Below are 17656 nucleotides of genomic sequence, written 5' to 3' on the forward strand. Positions count from 1 at the left end.
TTGCATTCAATTCAGGTTTTACTCTGAACCTGCAACCACACGGAACACTCGCAGCCCACGCTTTCAAACTCGAGCCATTCCAGCATGCCCGCCACCACTGCGGAGCCTCCTCGCCCGCGGGCGGGCAGGTAGGTCCCAGGGGCTCCAGCAGGGAAGGAAGGCGCGGCTCGGCCAGTGGCTTCCAACCCCTTTATTTGCTCTCCGGGCCCTCAGGCCTGCATCACCGGCCGCGACTTCTCCGCCTGCAACTTCACTCCAGAGCCCGCAAAGCCCGTGCCACCCTGGAGGAGGGGAAAGGCAGACGTGAAGGCAGACCGAGGGCTGCAGGTGGGGGGTATCCTAAGCTAGCAATGTGAGACACAAAGTACCTCGAGCTAGGAAGGGTGGGGGCGGGGCCTAGGGTAATAGGGCGGAGTCGGTCATAGAGGGGGCGGGTCTTTGGGGAGAAGGGCGGTGTCCGGGGGCAGGAGTGGGTAACTGGGCAGGTGAGGGGCGGAGCCTTGGAGAGGCGACTGGGAGGAAGGCACCGTGGAAGGGTCCCGCTCACCCGCTGCAGTACGATTATGTCACGGTCTGTGAGCTTCTCTCCATTCACTGGGTCCACCATGTCCTTCCGAATCAGCTTCTCCACGCACTCAAGGGTGACCACGGCCCCACTATGGTGAGGGGAAGGGTGGGGCCGCCAATTAGAGGCCCCGCCCCAGAAGGAGAGCCACACCCCCTAGCCTGCCTCCCGCCCCCCCCATCTACCCAAGTGTGCTCCCCCCACAGGAGACTCACGAGGGCCGCAATACCGCACAAGGCGTGGCATTACTCAGGCTGTCGCGGGTCACGGCACACACGTAGCGCTCACTGCGTGTGATGAGCCCCACGCGGTCCACAGAGCCGTCCAGAGGCGTGAAACGCACGGATGTCAGGTCGGACATGCGCAGAGGCTTCCCGGACATGGGGCAGGTCACCGTGCGGGACTAGGAGAGCAAGAGAAAGGCAGGGCTGGCTGGCGTCCCTATGATCGAGGGGAGGGTGCCCTCGGGACACTGGCATGGTGGGCGCAGGGGTGCTTGTTGGGGTGCTCACCGGCTTCTCCAGCTTGGTGGCTTTGGCCTCAGGTGTCAGCGACGGGATCCAGAAGCTGGGCAGCATTTTATCCTTGTCCTTGCCTGCGGGGCCGGCACTGGGACCGGGCAGGGCATCATCTACAGGGGGCAGAGCAGAGGGGTTCCGACGCTGCACCTAGGTAAGTACCTGGCCCTGGGGAAACCCACCCACCTGCAAGCCCGCTCCCCCTCACCTGAGCCATTCCCCGAGGCGGCCTTGGGCGTGAAGGGGTTGAGGGGCCGGCTCACGATGGCCGCCTCCTTCTCCAGGAAGCCCCGCACCTGGTCCTGGGACACGGCCCGCTGCAGCTCTTTCTGCTCCTCCCGCCGTGCACTGCGCTGCTTCTCGTAGGCCTGCGGGCAGCCAGGGAGCAGTGAGCGCGGCATCCAAACCACCCACACACCCCGTGCGCCCTTCTCATCGTCCTCATCACCTTCATCTGCCGGGCGATCTCCTTCTTCTGGTGTAAAATGTACTCCAGGATGGCCTCGCGCTCATACAGGTAGCCATCGGGGCTGCAGAGAGAGGACGGGATGGGAAGTGCGGCCTAGCTCAGGCTGCTCAGCCGGGGGTTCACAAGCACAGGGCCGAGAGCCTGGCTCCCAGCTGGGGCACCCACCGACCACGTCAGGGGCAGCAGCTGACTGGGGGCCCAGCTCCTTTACTCTCCCGGCTGCGTGATGCGCTATGACGTGTAGGGAGAATCTCACGTGGGGAAGGCTTACTCGGTGGGTCTGGGCTGGCCAAACCCTGCGCATTCAGGAGGACTGGCCCTTGAGGAGCTCCTGGGAGGGAACCTCTAGGCCTTGGAGTGTCCGGCCTGAAGTGGTGTCTTTGTTCCCTTTGGCTCAGGTGGGGTGGGGTGGGGCTGGGCTAGAGACCAAGGTCAGCTATGGGGTGGCCGGTCCTGTCTACGTAACCAACCTCCAGTAAAGACCTTGGACACCAGGGCTTGGGCGAGCACCCCTGGCGGGTGACACTCCATACAGGGTGTCACCTGTCGCTGCTAGAAGAACCAAGTATGGCCCCACCTGGGGGACAACCGAAAGCTGGCCTCTGGTGTCCCCTGGCCTCTGTCCCATGTGTCTTTGCCCCACTGCTGGTTTGAATCTGCCCCCTTTCACTATGACAAACTGTCAGTGTGAGGGTGGATGACAGTTCTATTGAGTTCTACGAGTCCCTCTAGGCTGTAGGGGTGTCCGACCTGTGGACCCTTGGGCCACATGCAGCCCAAGATGGCTGTGGATGCGGCCCAGCACAAATCTGTAAATTTACCTAAAACATTATGAGGGTTTTTTTGTGTGTGATTACGTGTTGCAATGTATTTAACGTATGGCCCAAGACAACTCTTCTTCTTCCAGTGTGGCCCAGAGACGCCGAAAGGCTGGACACCCCTGTGAGGGAAGCAGTGACCCTGAAGGTGACCACAGGGACCCTGACGCATTGTCTGCTCTCATCACTGCCTCGTAACAGTCCTGTAATCGGGCACACACACAGCCAGTGACCACGCTGAGGACCTCACGCTTAGATCCCGCTGACGCCCGTGCTGGGTCCCCAGAGGCAGGTGAGGACCAGGAAGGGCTCCGCATGTGAGCTGTGTGAGGGGCCAGGCGATGTTCTCAGAGCCCGCCCCTCCCTTACAGAGGACTTCTTTCCCACACCGCCTGGGGAAACACAGCAGCATCATGCCACCCTCACACAAGGACACTGAGACTCTGAGAGGCAGAACGCTTGCCCACGGCTCCCTGGCTGTGCGAGTGGCCAGACCCACTCCTACAGACCCCTCCCTGGGGTGCCCTCGCCACCCGTGGTCCCCGCTCACGTGACGACGGGGTCATGGCAGGGCTGCAGAGACAGGCAGCAGCAGTCAAAGTCCTTGACGGCGTCCCGGCTCAGTCGGATGTTCTGGGTCCCGTAGCCTGAGGCGGCTGGGGGCAGAGACCAGAAGAGGGATGGAGGGACGGGAGACGTGCCTCCCCCACACGTTAAGAGAGGTGCAGACAGAAGTGGGAGGTGAGCAAACTCAGAGAAACAGGCAGTCGAGTGGGCTGTGTCCGCGTGCCTCAGAGTTGGGGACAAGGGCTGCCCAAGCCACAGGGAGGTGTTAATCCCCAGAGGGCCCTCTGGCTCTGTGACCGGGCTCCAGAGCCTCAACCTCTGTGGGCCTCCATGTGTTCCTAGGGGATGTTGGTATGGCGACAGGGACCCCTTCCCTGAGAGGATTAGATGAGTTCACGTGAGTTCACTCACACACAGAGGTGCTTAACACGGTGCCCGTCACATGGGATGTGGGGACAGGGTTGCTGGGTCACGTGGATGATGGGGTCGGGACCATCAGTTGGGGCGGAGACACACGCAGAGGCGCCAAGTGCTGTGGTAACTTCGCAACACATCGATCCCCTCCCAGCCCAGTACCTGTGTCCTTCTTCTTCTCATGGTAGGTATAGACGGCCCCGGCCGTGCAGTTCTTGCCGTGCCGAGTCATCCTGGGGGAGGAGGGACCAGTGGAGGACAGTGGTGGCCACAGGAGCCGATCTGTGCCCCAGAGCGGGAAGCCGGTGGTGGGGCAGGGGCGGACAGTATTACACACGTTAACTGCTTAAGAAATTCCCACACATTCTAAAAAAGAAACGTCACTTTACCTTGAAAAAGACCTGGTTTGCTTACTGTAGGCGCGTCGGTGGGGGTGTGCCTTATGAGTCAGTGGGAGGTGGTGGGAGGAGTTAGCTGAAATCTGATGCTCCTTGGAAGTGCTCCTACCTGGGATTGAACCCGCAACCTTTTGGTGCACAGAACAATGCTCAACTGACAGCCACCCGGCCAGGGCTGGTGATCTCCCTTTTCTGAGCCTCAGTTTCCTTTGATAAAAAATGGGGATAGTCGGGGGACCTGGCTGATGGGGCTGGATGGCTGTGAGGGCTAAGTGAGGTCATGCGCAGAGCTCGGCACACAGTGGACGTTCAGGGAATATTCTCTCTGGCTCTGGTTTTAAGGAGGATCCAGAGGCAGAGGCGGGGTGGAATGAGGGTGCGGTAAGGGGGGCACATAACCGAGGGCTCCCAAAATGTAAAAAGCAGCTTTATCTTTATTTCCCCCTTCTCGTTACTTTCAGAAACTTGCTTTTCACTTACCGAGACTTGAAACGTAACCCTCTCTCTGAGCCATGGATCTCGCTCGCCCCCTACTGGTGACTTCTTCTCAGAAGCCAATTTTTGTTTGTAGGTTTATTTATAGAGAATAGACGCTGCACAGACCTTAAGGATGCAGTTCGATGCGTTTTAACTAACGCACACGCCCTTGTCACCACCTCCCCGATGGATACAGAGCATGGCTCGGCCCCCCCCAGAAATGGCCAGTGTGCTGCCCGCGGACTCGAACCTCATCGAAGCACCCCAACGGAACCCATAGCCCCCTCCTCCCACTTCCCCTCACCCCCAAGCTTTTGAGCAAGTGTCCAGCACCTGCTGGCTCCCCTTGGCTCACCTGCCGCCCGCTCCCCCGCTCTGGCCCCCTGGCTTCCGCCCAGCCCCCCACTACCACTCAGGAAGGTCGAGTTGACCTCCTCATGGACAAATTCCGCACTCTATTCTTAGTTGTCAACTGCCTTGACCCTCTGCAGTATTTGGCGCTGAGCTGCTTGTCCCATGGCCAAGAACAGGGCATTTCTACGTCTTTGGCTTCACAGACTGGGACATTTTTCTTCTGAGAGAGAGGAACAGTTAGAGGGGGAGTTTTTTTTTTTTCAAACCTGGACAGCCATGACGGGAATAATCATGAGGGACGCCGCTCGACCCCTGACCACGTGCCAATCTCGGCGCCCCCGTCTCCCCAACTGTCCAAACTCAAGCACCTGCCGGTCTGCCCCCCCACCACCTCCGCTTTGCAGAGGCAAACTGGGCCTCAGAAGTGAGGCCATTTGCCTAGGGCACTGGTGCTCAGAGGTCCCTAAGATACTTTCAGGGGGCCCACAAAACTGTTTCCGTGGCTCTAGAGCAAAATGTGCCTCTTGTGCTCACACCGCAATGCGTGTTGAGTGGCATTTTCCAGAGGCTGTGTAATACGTGAAGACGTCATCACTCGGAAGGCTAACCGAGTGCGTGCTTGGGCGTGCTTGGGTTTTAAAAATGTGTTCTGTGTCCTGCTGGTGCGGCTCAGTGGATTGAGCACCTGCCGGCAAACCAAAAGGTCACTGGTTTGATTCCCAGGCAGGGCACATGCCTGGGTTGGGAACCGGCTCCCAAGGTGGGTGGGGGGGGGGGGGGGTGTGAGGCAACCAGTCCATGTCTTTCTCCCTCTCTTCCTTCCCCTCTCTCTAAAAATAAATACATAAATATTTTTTAAAAAGTTTGAATATCTGTTTCAATTTCTGATAGGGTAAGTCTCAAAAGACAGAACTCAGACCAACAAAGGTTCATTGGAGTCCTTAATGATTTTTAAGGTCCTGAGACCCATGGCCAAGGGTCGAGGAGGAGGCAGGTGGCAGTGCCAGGGTTTCAGAACTCCAGAAGCCAAGCTTCCAGCCACCAGGCTGCCTTGTCTCTTCAGTGAGGCCAGTTTCAAAACAGAAAACAGACCTAGTACCATCTGCTGTCACTAGTATTTCTGAGATGACACATCAAAGCAACACCGGATATTCTTTCCTTTTTTATATTTCTCTAAAGATTTTATTTGTCTTTAGAGAAAGAGGAAGAGAGGGAGAGAAACATCAATGTGTGGTTGCCTCTCAAGTGCCCACTACCAGGGACCTGGCCTGCAACCCAGGCATGTGTCCTGACTGGGAATCAAACTGGCGACCCTTTGGTTCGCAGCCCTTGTTCAATCCACTGAGCTACACCAGCCAGGGCTTTTTTACATTTTTAAAACTTAATTTTTTAATCCTCACCCAAGGATGTATTTACAGGATTCTAGAAATAGATGGAAGGAGAAGGAGAAACATCAGTGTCAGAGAGAAACATTGATCAGTTGCCTCCCATAAGCACCCTGACTGAGGACCAAACCAGCAACCTCAGTGTGTACCCTGACTGGGAGCCGACCCTGTGACCCTTCGATGTGCAGAACAGCACTCCATCAGACTGAGCCACACAGTCAGGGTAATGCCTGCTACTCTTTATCATCATTCCCACTTCACTTCACGGGGAGAAAACAGACTCATAGAATCAACCCCCCCAGCTGGGAAGTGGCAGAGCTAGGATTCGAACCCAGGCAGCCAGGCTCTGGGGCTGCCCTCTTAACCACATGGCAACTGTTAGTCCCACCAGGGAGGTCAGAATCTGAGCATTCCTATTGTTGTATGAAATCTTCAAAATCCAGAGTATATTTTATTCTTTCAACACATCCCCATTCAGACACTAAGTTTTCATTGGAGATACTTGTCCTTATCTAGGTTTCATAAAATGTACTGGTACAGAGCCTGGCCAGGTAGCTCAGTTAGTTAGAACATCATCCAGCTACACCAAGGTTGTGGGTTCCATCCCTGGTTAGGGCACATACAAGCAACCAATGAATGCATCAATAAGTGGGACAACAAATCGATGTTTCTTTCTCCCTAAAATCAATATATAAAAACTGGAAAAAAAAAAAAAAAAGGCTGGTGCAAATGGACATTCACCTACTCTGGTTTTCCAGTAATTGAATCAGGTATCAGTGCTTAAATTAAAATGAAATCCAACACAGGAACTTTAAAAGTCGGTCCCTCAGTGGCAGTAGCCACATAACAAAGTGCCCCATAGCCTCCTGGGATTAGTGGCTGCTGTACTGGAGTGTGAACAGCGTGGCGCTAAGACAGAAGGGCTTTTAAAACCATGACCCCAACGCCACGGCACATTAGCAATTCCTTCACATCATCGACAGTCCGGATGGTGTTCACAGGTCCCTGATTGTCTTGTATCCAACTGTCTTGTTTTTGTAGTTGGTCTGTTTGAATCCTGAACCCGTGGTTCTTTTTGTTTTTAATAAAAATTTTAAAGATTTTATTGATTTATTGTTAAGAGAGAGGGGAAGGGAAGGAGAAAGAAAGGGAGAGAAGCATCAATGTGTGGTTGTCTCTCGCACGCCCCCTACTGGGGACCTGGCCTGCAACCCAGGCATGTGCCCTGACTGGGAATTGAACCTGCAACCCTTTGGTTCACAGGCCAGCACTCAATCCACTGAGCCACACCAGTCAGAGCTGAACCCTGGGCCCATGGTTCTCAACCACTTGGTGGGTAGAGAGATCCCTTTGAGACCCTAACAATACTACAAGCCTCTCTTCCTAGAAGGCCATCCCAGGGGGCAGAGGCCTCTGTGTGAAAGACACTCAGAGGCCTCATTACATCGAAGGACATCCCAGACAGAAACAGACCTGTTGAAAGCAGGCGAGAATTCCCAAAAAGCAAATGCAAGCCTCTGAGATTTTCCATGAATAATGGCTGATATTTATTTAAGCAGTTTGGTGAACCCAGCCCTGTTCTAAGCATTTTACACATATTATCTCCACCGAATTCCACAACAACCCGAACGGTTGCTACAGACAGGGAGACGGAAGCACGGATGAGGTGCCCAAGGCTGTGCAGCGGAGGGTGTGACGCAGGCATCCTGTCTGGACTTACTCGTCACTGTTCTGCCCAGCTGCAGGCAGCCTGGGACTCTGTGCAGGACTTCGGTTAAGGAACGAGACTGCCGGTGTGTGCCTGGTCCTCCCCCCGGAAATCCTGTCTCTCTGGGCTCAGTCGGGTGTTCCTTGAGCTCTGACAATGCCCTGAGTTACCTCCATTATAACCACCACCCCTCCGCATATCCTCCCCTGGACCAGGAATCCCCTGAAGGGGACCCAGGTCAGACTCCCCTCTGGGCGGCAGCACTGCCTGACACCTGGTGGGTGGGGGGCTCCGAGATGCTACCATGGGGTCAGTTCACCACTTCCACCACTTCAACCCCAGGGGAAGTGAGTGTTCAATGAACTGATCACCCAGCTAACCAATACATTGATCAGAAAAGCACTAGAATAGAAATGATCATCACATCCTTCGAACAGTTATGTACTGGGTCCTGTGTCAAGCACTTGCCCCGTCTGAATGCACTCAGTCCTTGTGACAGCCGCCGGAGGAAGGTTCTCCACAGTTTGTAGACAAGGAAAAGGATGCCCAGCCCTGGCCACGTAGCTCAGTTGGTTAGAGCATTGTCCTGATACTACAGGGTTGCAAGTTCAATTCCAGTTCAGGACACATACAAGAATCAATCAATGAATGCATAAATAAATAGAACAACAAACTGATGTTTCTCTCTCTTTTTAAAATCAATAAAAATTAAAAAAATTTTCTTAAGAGAACAGCCCCAGTGAACATATGGAAACAGAACTTTAAATCACTCCCTTCAATGGCTTCCCGGACTTAGCTCAAGACAAAAACAGCAAACTGCTGGCCCTGACTGGTGTAGCTCAGCGGACTGAGCGTGGGCCGTGAACCAAAGGGTCGCCGGTTCGATTCCCAGTCAGGGCACATGCCTGGGTTGAGGGCCAGGTCCCCACTGGGGGCCACGTGAGAGGCAACCACACACTGATGCTTCTCTCCCTCTCTAAAAACAAACAAACAAATAAATCCTTAAAAAAAAAAAAACAACAAAACCCCAAACTGCTCAGATTTTAAAAAGCAGGCAGAATGAGAGAACTGGAAAAGCATCACTGTAAGCCCTGATGGTGACGCAGCCAACCTAGGCAATGACAACTGACAGAAAAATGAACGGGAACGAGATATTCTCAGGGTGCCACCACTCGCTAAAAGAAAGGACAAAGCTGCAGCTTTACAACTGTGGGTTTGCATTGTTCCATCTGTATCAGTCAGCTAGGGCTGCCAAAGCCAAATACCATCGACTGTGTGGCTTTAACCACAGATGTTTCTTTTCTCCCTGTTCTGGCAGCTGGAAGTCCAAGATCCGGGTAGCAGCGTGGTTGGATCCTGGGGAGGACTCTCTTCCGGGCTCGCAGATGGCTGACCCCCTCACTGTGGCTTCACACGGCGGAAAGGGTGCTCTCTGGCGTCGCCCCCTCTTACAAGAACTCAATCCCCTGGCCTAGGGCCCCACTCTTAATGACCTCATGTGACCCCAACCACGCCCATAAAGGCCCTATCTCCAAACATTCCTGCTGTCTGGGGGCTGGGCTTCAACACATGAAGCTGGGGGAAGGGGACAAAAACACTGAGTTCATAAACACCACCTGAAGCTCCCCCACAATCTCATCACCCCAAAAGCTGGAACAACCAGGCATCATACAACATGAAGCTATCAAGTCTGAAGTATTCATGTCAAAATGGCGGAACCTAAATTTAATCAAGTTTTTAGTTTTTTATTTCTTTTTAAACTTACTGATGAGAGAGCGAGAGAGAAAGGGATCCATTTGTTGTTCCACTTACTGATGCATTCACTGGTTGATGCTCATATGTGTCCTGACTGGGGATCGAACCTGCCACCTTGGCCTGCCTACCTGGACGATGCTGCAACTGAGCTACGTGCCCAGGGGGAGTAATCAACAGTTTTTATTTAATTTTCTGTTTCTAGGAAGTCACAGGATGTAACAGGGGTTGTCACCAAAAAAGGCCAGATAGGAAAGATTTTTCAACTCTGTGGGCCATACAGGTTCACAGCGACTCAACTCCCCTTGTCTGGCAAAAGCATCTGTGGACACTGTATGTGACTGGGCATGGCTGTGTTCTAATAAAACTTTATTTATGCACCCTGATATCACACGTAATTGTTATAGGGCACAAAATATTAGTCTTCTTTTTTCCTCTCACATCGATGTTTCTCTCCCTTCCTTTCCCCCCTCTTTAAATAATAAATCTTTAAAACAATGACAAAATTCTTGGAATGGACATTTCTTCAAAGAAGCACATGAGCCCTGTGTGGCTTGGTGAATTGAGTACCAGCCTGCAGACCAAAAGATCACCAGTTCAATGCCTGGTTGGGACACTTGCCTGGGTTGTGGGCCAGGGCAACCGATTAATGATTCTCTCCCTCTCCCTCCTTTCCCCACTCTCTAAAAATAAATAAACCCTTTGCTAAAAAAAACAAAAAGAAGCACATGAAAAAAGACTCTGTATCACTCATCTTCGAGAAAATGCAATCAAATCCACAATGAGATACCAGTTCATACCTATCTAGAACGACTACAATAAAAACATTGGGTACTAAGTGTGTAGAAACTAGGTCCCCCACGCAGAGGTTGGGAATGTACAATGGAGTAGCCACTTTAGAAAACTGTGGCAGTTCCTCCACAGGTGACACAGAGTTACCATTTGATCCAGCAATTCCACTTCCAGTGGAACAGAAACAAAAACATGTTCACAAAAATGCTTAGACACAAATGTTCATAGCAGCATTATTTACGCTAGCCCCAAAGTGGAGACAACCCAAATGTTCATCAGTTGATAAATGGATAAACAAAATATGATGTGTATATCTCCTACAAAGGGACATTATTCAGCCATAAAAAGAAAGAAGTAGTCCTGGCTGGTGTGGCTCAGTGGATTGAGCAGGGGCCTGCGAAGCAAAGGGTCACCAGTTTGAATCCCAGTCAGCGTACGTGCCTGGGTTGCAGGCCAGGTCCCCACAGGGGCGCATGCAAAGCAACCACACATTGATGTTTCTCTCCCTCTTTCTCCTTCCCTTCCCCTCTCTCTAAAATAAATAAATAAATAAATAAAATCTAAAAAAAGAAAGAAGTATTAGTACATGCTACAGAATGGATGAACCTGTAAAACATCACGCTAAGTGAAAGAAGCCAGACAGAAAAAATGATTCAATTCAAGAGAAGTGCTCAGATTAGGTCAATCCATACAGACAAAGTGGATGGGTGGCTGCCTGGGGCTGGGTGGGGATGTAAAATGGGGAGTGACAGCTAATGGGTCCTGCGTTTCTTTATGAGTGATGAAACTCTTCTAAAACTGACAAGGGTGGTGTGGTGGTTGCACAACTCTGGGAATATACCCAAAAACCACTGAACTGTACACTTTAAATGGGTAAACTACGTTAGGTGAATTACATTCCAATAAAGCTGATTAAAAAAAAAAAAAGAGGTCAGCAGGATTTGGGTTTGGCTTGCTGACCCTTGGAATAAGTGAAATGAGATTATGAAGAAGCAAAATGGCAAATCCAGATCATGGGATGATCAGCAAAACAACTGACCCAGTTGCTTCAATGAATCAATTACACCGTGAATGGCGTGGAAGGGAGATTGTTCTAAATTAAGGCAAATTTAAGAGACATTGAGAGACGACTAGATGTCCCTACCTCAGGACCCCAGGGCTCTAGCCCGCGGGAAGCCGATCCGGGCAACACTATCCCTCCACCACCTGGAACTCACCTCACTAGTGGATCCTTGTTCCTTCCTTGATTCTTCAACTGTCCCCCGTACCCCGGAAAGAAGCGTTGTTTTCCCTCTTAGTTCCGCCCACTTCCGCGAGGAGCAAGAAACCGGAAATAGATCTGCCCCTAGTTGTGGAGGTACGTCATCGGGCTCGGTAAGTCCTCCCTTGTTCTCTTTCTCCCTCCAGAAATGCGAGCGACAGATCGAAGGTTCCGGTTAGGGGAGCTAGGATGAATATGGGGGAACGCTTAGTATCTACTAGGCATTTACCGGGGCAGGCGATTTCCTGCTTGTACCCACAGCTTTGCGTCTCTCCAAGCCGGAGTTTGAGCACTAATCACTCCCTCCATAAACTGGGAACCAACTTCCTCAAGTATATCCACTTTTCTTGTAACTGAAGAGATCATTGAGAGGGGACAGTTCCTCTGTCCCTATTTTATAAACGGAGCAATGGAGAAGTCTCGAGTCAAAGCCGTTCAAATCACTCCAGAAAACAGAAATTTACTACATCACACCCGCCTCTAGGGACCAAGGCATACAGGTCCCTCCAGTTTCTAAATATGTAGATGTCTAGATACCTGGAGACCTAGACATTTATTTCCCGAGCTCGGCTGGGCGAGCTCCCATTGGGGAAACGCGAGGAGTGGAGGAGGGGCCTATCCAGGTCTCTAAGTATCCCACAGTGTCAGGGAACTTGGCCTCCCTATGGGGTTCTGAACCTTAGGGCCTTCATCATAAGGTCCCTTTAAATACTTTGTCCCTTACCTGAGTCCCGCCCAGGGCAGGTAGCCGCAAACTCCGCCCCGCTGCCAGAAACCCCGATCGGGGAGGATTACAGGGAGCGGGAGCAGGGGGCACCCCTCCTTTCTCTTCCCTCCCCTCTATCCTGCCTCTCGTCGCAGCTGGCCGCAGCTGGCCTAGGAGGCCCTGGTTAAGGAGGAGGGGACACTATTCACAAGTCTGGACAGGTAAGTGAACGTCCCTGGAGGCAGAGCCTGGTTTGGGGACCTTGGATTCCTGGCTCCTTGCCCCTTGGGGTCCCAAAATTCAGGGCCCCCAAGCCCAGGAGTCCAGGGCACTGGACCCAAGAATTTAGACCCCTGTTCTTCTGTTTCCTGTAACCTTTGATCTCTGTTGCTGGATGTGGCAATAGGCAGAGAGACATAGAACTATGCGTAGAAGTTACCAGGACGAAAGGAATCCTCACCACCAGTGGACATGTTTATGAGCACCTACTATGTGCCAAAACTGTACTGGGGGCTGAAAACTCAGAGGATGGAAAAGATAAGTGTCCTGCTCATCTCTTCAGGCAGGAGCTGCCTTTGTTCAAATCCTGCTTCTGAATCTTGCAAACTGTAAGACCCTGGGCAATCTCTTTCACCTGTCTGTGCCTTAGTTCTCTTATCTATAACGTAGGAATAACAATAGCATTGTTGTGGAAATTAAACTGCGCTGATAGAAGTAAACTACCTTGAACAGCATCTGGCCCAGAACACAGGCTATAGCAGTGTCTGCTATTATTGTGACAATTCACAGGCCACAGAATCCCAGCAGGGAGACCTTCAGGGGCCGAGGCATTTGTCATCTACACCATACCACCTTCCAGGTGTCCACAAAATATGAGGGGCAGGGGCCACCCCTCTCTGCTGCTGCTTTACCTGGGGTTGGCCACCTGCCTGGACACCTCATCCAGTGGGGAGCAAGGCCAAGGTGAGTGTTTAGGGGAAGGGCTGGTATCCGGGCTCTGACACCCACTTTCTCCTGACTCTGGACCCCTTGCCTCTAGTCCCCTCCTACCCCAGGGCCCCACAGCTTTCCTCCCCTTGGGTTCAGATCCCTCCATGTCTCTGGTCCTCCAATTTTCTGTCTGTCCTATCCTTTGGGCCCAGAAGTCTTTGTGGACTCCCCAGAGGCCCAGAGCTTCCTGGGTAGCCATAGGCGAGTTCCTCGAGCCAATCACTGGGATCTGGAGCTGTTCATGCCAGGGAACCTGAAACGGGAGTGCTTCGAGGAGAAGTGCTCCTGGGAGGAGGCCCGGGAGTACTTTGAGGACAATACTCTGACGGTGAGGGTCTGGGAGTCCCGGAGCCCCTGTTTCTCCAGGACCCCGTGGGCTGGGGAAGGATCCTGGTCTTCAATGACTTCTACCCTCTGGTCTCGGAAGTCTGGGCGGGCTGGTTGGGGTACATAGAGTCTCCCAGTTGACGGCTGTCTTCCCCCCTTCTCTACTCCCACCTCTTCAAGGAGCGCTTTTGGGAGACGTACATGTACAATGGCAAAGCAGGTGAGTGGGAGGCCACGCCCTCTGGTTCTGTGAAGCTAAGGCAGCCCCTTCCCATGGAGGCTGACCCAACACTCCTACCCCAGATTCTCCAATTCCTGGGTTCCTGGAGGTGGTGGTTAAAAGCTTCCTTGCATTGGAGACTAGCTGGGGGGTCTGAGGGGCCCACCATGTCTCATTTCGAGAGGTCCCTTGTTTCCAGAAAGCGGGAAGTGAGGGTGGAGAGAGGAGTTACAGCCTGGGACCTCTCCAGCCTCTGGCTCAGAGTTGCTGGCCCACTTGAGCCCCGCTTTGGAGTCCAGAGCCTTAGCCCCTGCCGCAGCTTGGTTGCTAGGGGGGCTGCTCCCTAGCAACTGGGTCTGGCCAGACTGTAGAAGCCCGTGCCTCCTCACCTGACCAGTCTGCCCACCCTCAAACCCTTCTCTAAGTTCTGAGGCTCTGTCAACGGGCTGCAACCTTGCCACTAAGCGGGGGAAGGGCTGCTCCTTAGCAACAGGGCCCTGGCCAGGCCAGGCCGGGCCTAGGAAGCCTGCAGCATTCACTACCTGGCTGGCTCCCCCTCCCCCACAGCCCCATCCCAGCCTGGGCCTGGTTGCTAAGGAGGCTTTCTCCCTAGCAACCACACCTAGCCAGGCTCAAGACCCAAGGCCTCCTGCCCACCAGAGGACCCCCCTCCAGGCACCAGATGCCCCACCCCCTTGTGGCCTGGTTGCTAGGGGTGGATGTACCTTAGCAACAGGCCCTAAGTCTGGGCTGGAGTCCTCACATTGGAGCCTGGTTGCTAGGGGAGGTAACCGCCTTTCTACAGGCCTTTGGATGCCTGGTGGCTCCTTGAATCCACCTGAAACATGTCAGAGGGCCTGTCTCCTCAATGCAGCTTCTTTCTAAGAAGGCTCAAGCGTTGGGGTTTACTGTTTGAGGAAAGCCCCCCACACTCTGTTAAAGTTGGTCTCCCTCCCGTGCAAGACCTAGCAAGTCCACAGGAAGCTGGAGTCCTCCCTGCAGCCCGCCTTCACGGGCCCCTCCGCACCCTAGACTTTCCCTCAGACACAAAGCCTGGGACTGCCAAAGGTGCCACACCTTAGGAAAGGGGCCACATGAGTTCTGGACACCCTAAATTCCTCCACCGATAACTGAATTTTTTTCTAGCCTTCTGGTAAATTCGAAAGCCTTCCTGTGGGTGCTGCTCTTCCTGCAGAGTTGAGCCCTTGCCCCTCAGTAGCTTGGTTGGTAAAACGGGCTGCCGTCCAGAGGGAGCAGGGCTGCCAGATAAAATACGGGAACCGCTCCGCCTCTCAGTGTGGGAGCCTCGAGAGTTGGCTCCAGGACTTTCCAACCCCACCTGTAGTGTGTCACCTGCAATCTTGGCAGATGGATTGCTTAGGCGAGTTTTGAACTACCCCACCTCGGGGGAGGGGCCTCTATTATCTCGGGGATACAGCTGGCACATTTTCTAGGACCAGATGAGGTCATCGTAGGGCTTTTCTGTGTTTCATCTCATTGAATTTTTGCAGCCTGGCAGAGAGGGGTTATGGTCCCATTGTACCCTCAGGGCAATGAGTGCAGTGAGTTGTCTGAGCCAGGATACACACAGCCAGGATATCGCCTCAGCTCTGCCCGGCTTCATGGCCACTCTGCCTCCCTCAGGGGAAAGGCATTTGGATGTCGGGGTGGGTGGCAGCCCTTGAGAAAGTGGCTCCCTCCCGCCCCCTTCTTCCACAGGGCGCGGACGCGTGGACATAGCAGGCCTGGTGGTGGGGCTGGCGTCTGGCATCCTGCTCATTGTGCTGGCCGGCCTGGGAGCTTTTTGGTATCTGCACTGGCATCGGGGCCAAGGCCAGCAGCCCAGTCCGCAAGAGTAAGGGGGCTTCACGGAGGAGAGGCTGGGGGGGACTGGAGAGAAGCATGAGCAGGGGAGGGCAGAGGGGTCAACCGAAGGACATGGGCCCAGGATTGGGGGCAGGTGGGTGCTGGTGAAAGGCCTGAGGAGACAGTCATGTGGAGAGTGAGTTCATGAGAGTGTGTCTCATTGTGGCATCTGCCTGTCTGTCTGACTGGATCCTCGGTACCTGGCACACAGTAGGAGCCCAGTCAGTATTTGCTGCCTGTCTTGGCAGTACCAGGTTTCGGCATGATTAGCATTCTGTGAATACTGGGTCTGGTGAGGCTGCAGCCGGTGACCTGTGTCTGTGGGTGTCCGTGGTATGTCAGTTTCCGTGGTAAAGGGTGTAGTGCGTGTTTGTGTGTGCCTGTACGAGTTGCTTGGGTGTGTCTTTCTCAGTAATAGGGTCTAAGAAGGTACCTGAGTGCCAGTCTTGGAAGTATAGTGGATTGGGGGACTTTTGGGATTAAGAGTTTATTGGGAATGGGTGTCTCTGTGTTGTGTCTGTTTCTGTGAGTGGTCCTCTGTCTCTCTGAAAGGCTGTCTTTCTCTCCATTACTCTGCTTGAATCTGGAGACCCTGTCGCTCTGAGTCTCTCTTAGCAGTTGATTTGCGGGTCTGCCTGTCCCTGTGCATCTACCTGTCGTTTTGAGGTGCTTTGCTGCTTGAAGGTGACCCTCCTTCTCCTTGGTCCATCTCCCCTCCACCTGTTCCCCACTACTCTTAGAGTCTCTGTCTCCCTAAGTCCTCCCTTCTTCTTCCAAGTCTTTCTATCTTGTAGGTTTCCCCTGTTAACTGTGCACCTTCTATCCCCAGGGCCGAGCTCATCAACCCTCTCAGTCCCCTGAGCTCTCAGGGTCCACCAACGCCTCTGCCGCTGCCCAAACCCCCAGGCCTCCCCACCTACGAACAGGCTTTAGCGGCCTCTGGGGTGCACGATGCACCTCCGCCCCCTTACTCCAGGTATGGGGCTGGGCCTCTGTCTGGGGGCGGGGCTCAGAGGGGAGGGCACGGCTGGAGGAGGGGCGTGGGTTCAGGGGCGGGACTTGGAATTTTGAGTTTATTATTCCGGGCGAGGTTTGAGCGCGGGGGCGGGGCCTTGTGCAATTGTCTGGGGGCGTGGTCCAGCGTTGTGAGTGTGGAGCATTTGAGGAGGTTGGGTCGTGTGCCCAGAGGGTCTGGGATTGGCTAAGAAAGCCCAGGGCGAGTCGGAGTGGTCTAGGATGTAGGGGGCGGAAAAAAGGAAAAACAGCCGGGTCTTTGACTCCCCACTGTGCCCCTCCCCATGCAGCCTCCGGAGGCCTTGCTGAAGAGCTACTTCGGAGCCGGGGTTCCCCGAACTGTGCCCCAGATTCACACCGGATTCCGGAAGCCCTCAGGCCTCTTAAACTGCGGAGCTGAGCTTGGAGGGGGGTGGGGTGGGAGTAGGGGTCGTCCGGACCGAGGCCTACCCTGGCACACGTGTTTCCGCCGCGTACGGATACACGCACGTCCCCGACGAAAGTGTTCCCGCGTTCCGGCACCTCGCAGGCCCTCAGGCTCTCTTGACCTTGGGGGTACCCGCTAGCCCCGCCCCCTGGGTAGGCTTGTGGTGGAAACTCTGACCAGGCGCGCCGGCCAGGTGTGCAGACTAGCGTGTGAGGTTTAACACGGCTATCTCTCGCCAGTGCCATGGGCCACACAGCAGAGCCCCGCCCGTGCACACGCATGTCTTAGTGCTTGTACAGGGGCGCTTTGCAACCCAGGGAAAGGGTGGGGGATGTATTTGCAACCGAGCTCGTTGGGGACGGGCTCGCATTGCACTCGGGGGATTGAAGTTGAGCTCTTCCCTTAAATAAGAATCCTTTGGAAAAGAAACCATAAAAAGCGAAACAATGCAAAAAATAAAAATAAACGACTGATCCAAGGCACGTCTCCGCGTAGTGGAGCTGCTTTTCTGTACAAATGTTGCGCCCTACACCCCCAGGCCCTGCTTGCGCTGTCGGTCTCTCCTTCTCCCTCTCTCTCTGTCTCTCTCTCTCTCTTTTTTTTTTTTTTTTTTTTGCATTTGCACGGG

General features: G+C 53.8%; 2 protein-coding genes across 9 annotated transcripts; one reads left to right on the forward strand and one right to left on the reverse strand.

Moving 5' to 3' along the window:
* On the reverse strand, positions 1–11559 carry LOC114511039 (nitric oxide synthase interacting protein). Of its 3 annotated transcripts, none has more exons than XM_036012558.1 (9): positions 11435–11559; positions 3514–3653; positions 2921–3026; positions 1532–1613; positions 1292–1451; positions 1078–1196; positions 781–968; positions 548–656; positions 1–281 (listed from the first exon to the last, which is right to left on the reverse strand). In XM_036012558.1, exons 2-9 carry the CDS (start codon positions 3581–3583, stop codon positions 210–212), a joined length of 906 nt encoding a protein of 301 aa, XP_035868451.1. In that variant the 5' UTR covers positions 3584–3653; positions 11435–11559; the 3' UTR covers positions 1–209. The 3 variants fall into 3 exon arrangements, with proteins under 3 accessions (XP_035868451.1, XP_028385445.1, XP_035868452.1); XM_028529644.2 differs by having other exon boundaries at positions 3514–3584; positions 11435–11536; XM_036012559.1 differs by lacking the exon at positions 11435–11559 and adding an exon at positions 3741–3853 and having other exon boundaries at positions 3514–3584.
* PRRG2 (proline rich and Gla domain 2) lies at positions 11537–17507 on the forward strand. 6 transcript variants are annotated; one of them, XM_036012563.1, is made up of 7 exons: positions 11537–11591; positions 13044–13147; positions 13327–13502; positions 13682–13721; positions 15441–15576; positions 16417–16563; positions 16892–17484. In XM_036012563.1, exons 2-7 carry the CDS (start codon positions 13057–13059, stop codon positions 16908–16910), a joined length of 609 nt encoding a protein of 202 aa, XP_035868456.1. In that variant the 5' UTR covers positions 11537–11591; positions 13044–13056; the 3' UTR covers positions 16911–17484. The 6 variants fall into 6 exon arrangements, with proteins under 6 accessions (XP_035868456.1, XP_035868457.1, XP_035868455.1 ...); XM_036012564.1 differs by lacking the exon at positions 11537–11591 and adding an exon at positions 11632–12405 and having other exon boundaries at positions 13330–13502; positions 16892–17507; XM_036012562.1 differs by lacking the exon at positions 11537–11591 and adding an exon at positions 11636–12405 and having other exon boundaries at positions 16892–17507.
* The last annotated feature ends 149 nt before the right edge of the window (positions 17508–17656 follow it).

The sequence above is a fragment of the Phyllostomus discolor genome, chromosome 12 (assembly GCF_004126475.2).
Source record: "Phyllostomus discolor isolate MPI-MPIP mPhyDis1 chromosome 12, mPhyDis1.pri.v3, whole genome shotgun sequence".
Taxonomy (NCBI): Eukaryota; Metazoa; Chordata; class Mammalia; order Chiroptera; family Phyllostomidae; genus Phyllostomus; species Phyllostomus discolor.

What these genes read in the sequence shown, in the direction of transcription:
- PRRG2 (XM_036012560.1), top strand. Translation starts at nt 12,656, where the DNA reads ATGTTTATGAGCACCTACTATGTGCCAAAACTGTACTGGGGGCTGAAA. An exon ending in TTGAGGACAATACTCTGACG is followed by an intron (nt 13,503 to 13,681) that starts GTGAGGGTCTGG and finishes CACCTCTTCAAG; the next exon opens with GAGCGCTTTTGGGAGACGTA. An exon ending in CATGTACAATGGCAAAGCAG is followed by an intron (nt 13,722 to 15,440) that starts GTGAGTGGGAGG and finishes CTTCTTCCACAG; the next exon opens with GGCGCGGACGCGTGGACATA.
- LOC114511039 (XM_036012558.1), bottom strand. Translation starts at nt 3,583, where the DNA reads ATGACTCGGCACGGCAAGAACTGCACGGCCGGGGCCGTCTATACCTAC. An exon ending in TGCCATGACCCCGTCGTCAC is followed by an intron (nt 1,614 to 2,920) that starts GTGAGCGGGGAC and finishes CTCTCTCTGCAG; the next exon opens with CCCCGATGGCTACCTGTATG. An exon ending in CGCCTCGGGGAATGGCTCAG is followed by an intron (nt 1,197 to 1,291) that starts GTGAGGGGGAGC and finishes TGCCCCCTGTAG; the next exon opens with ATGATGCCCTGCCCGGTCCC.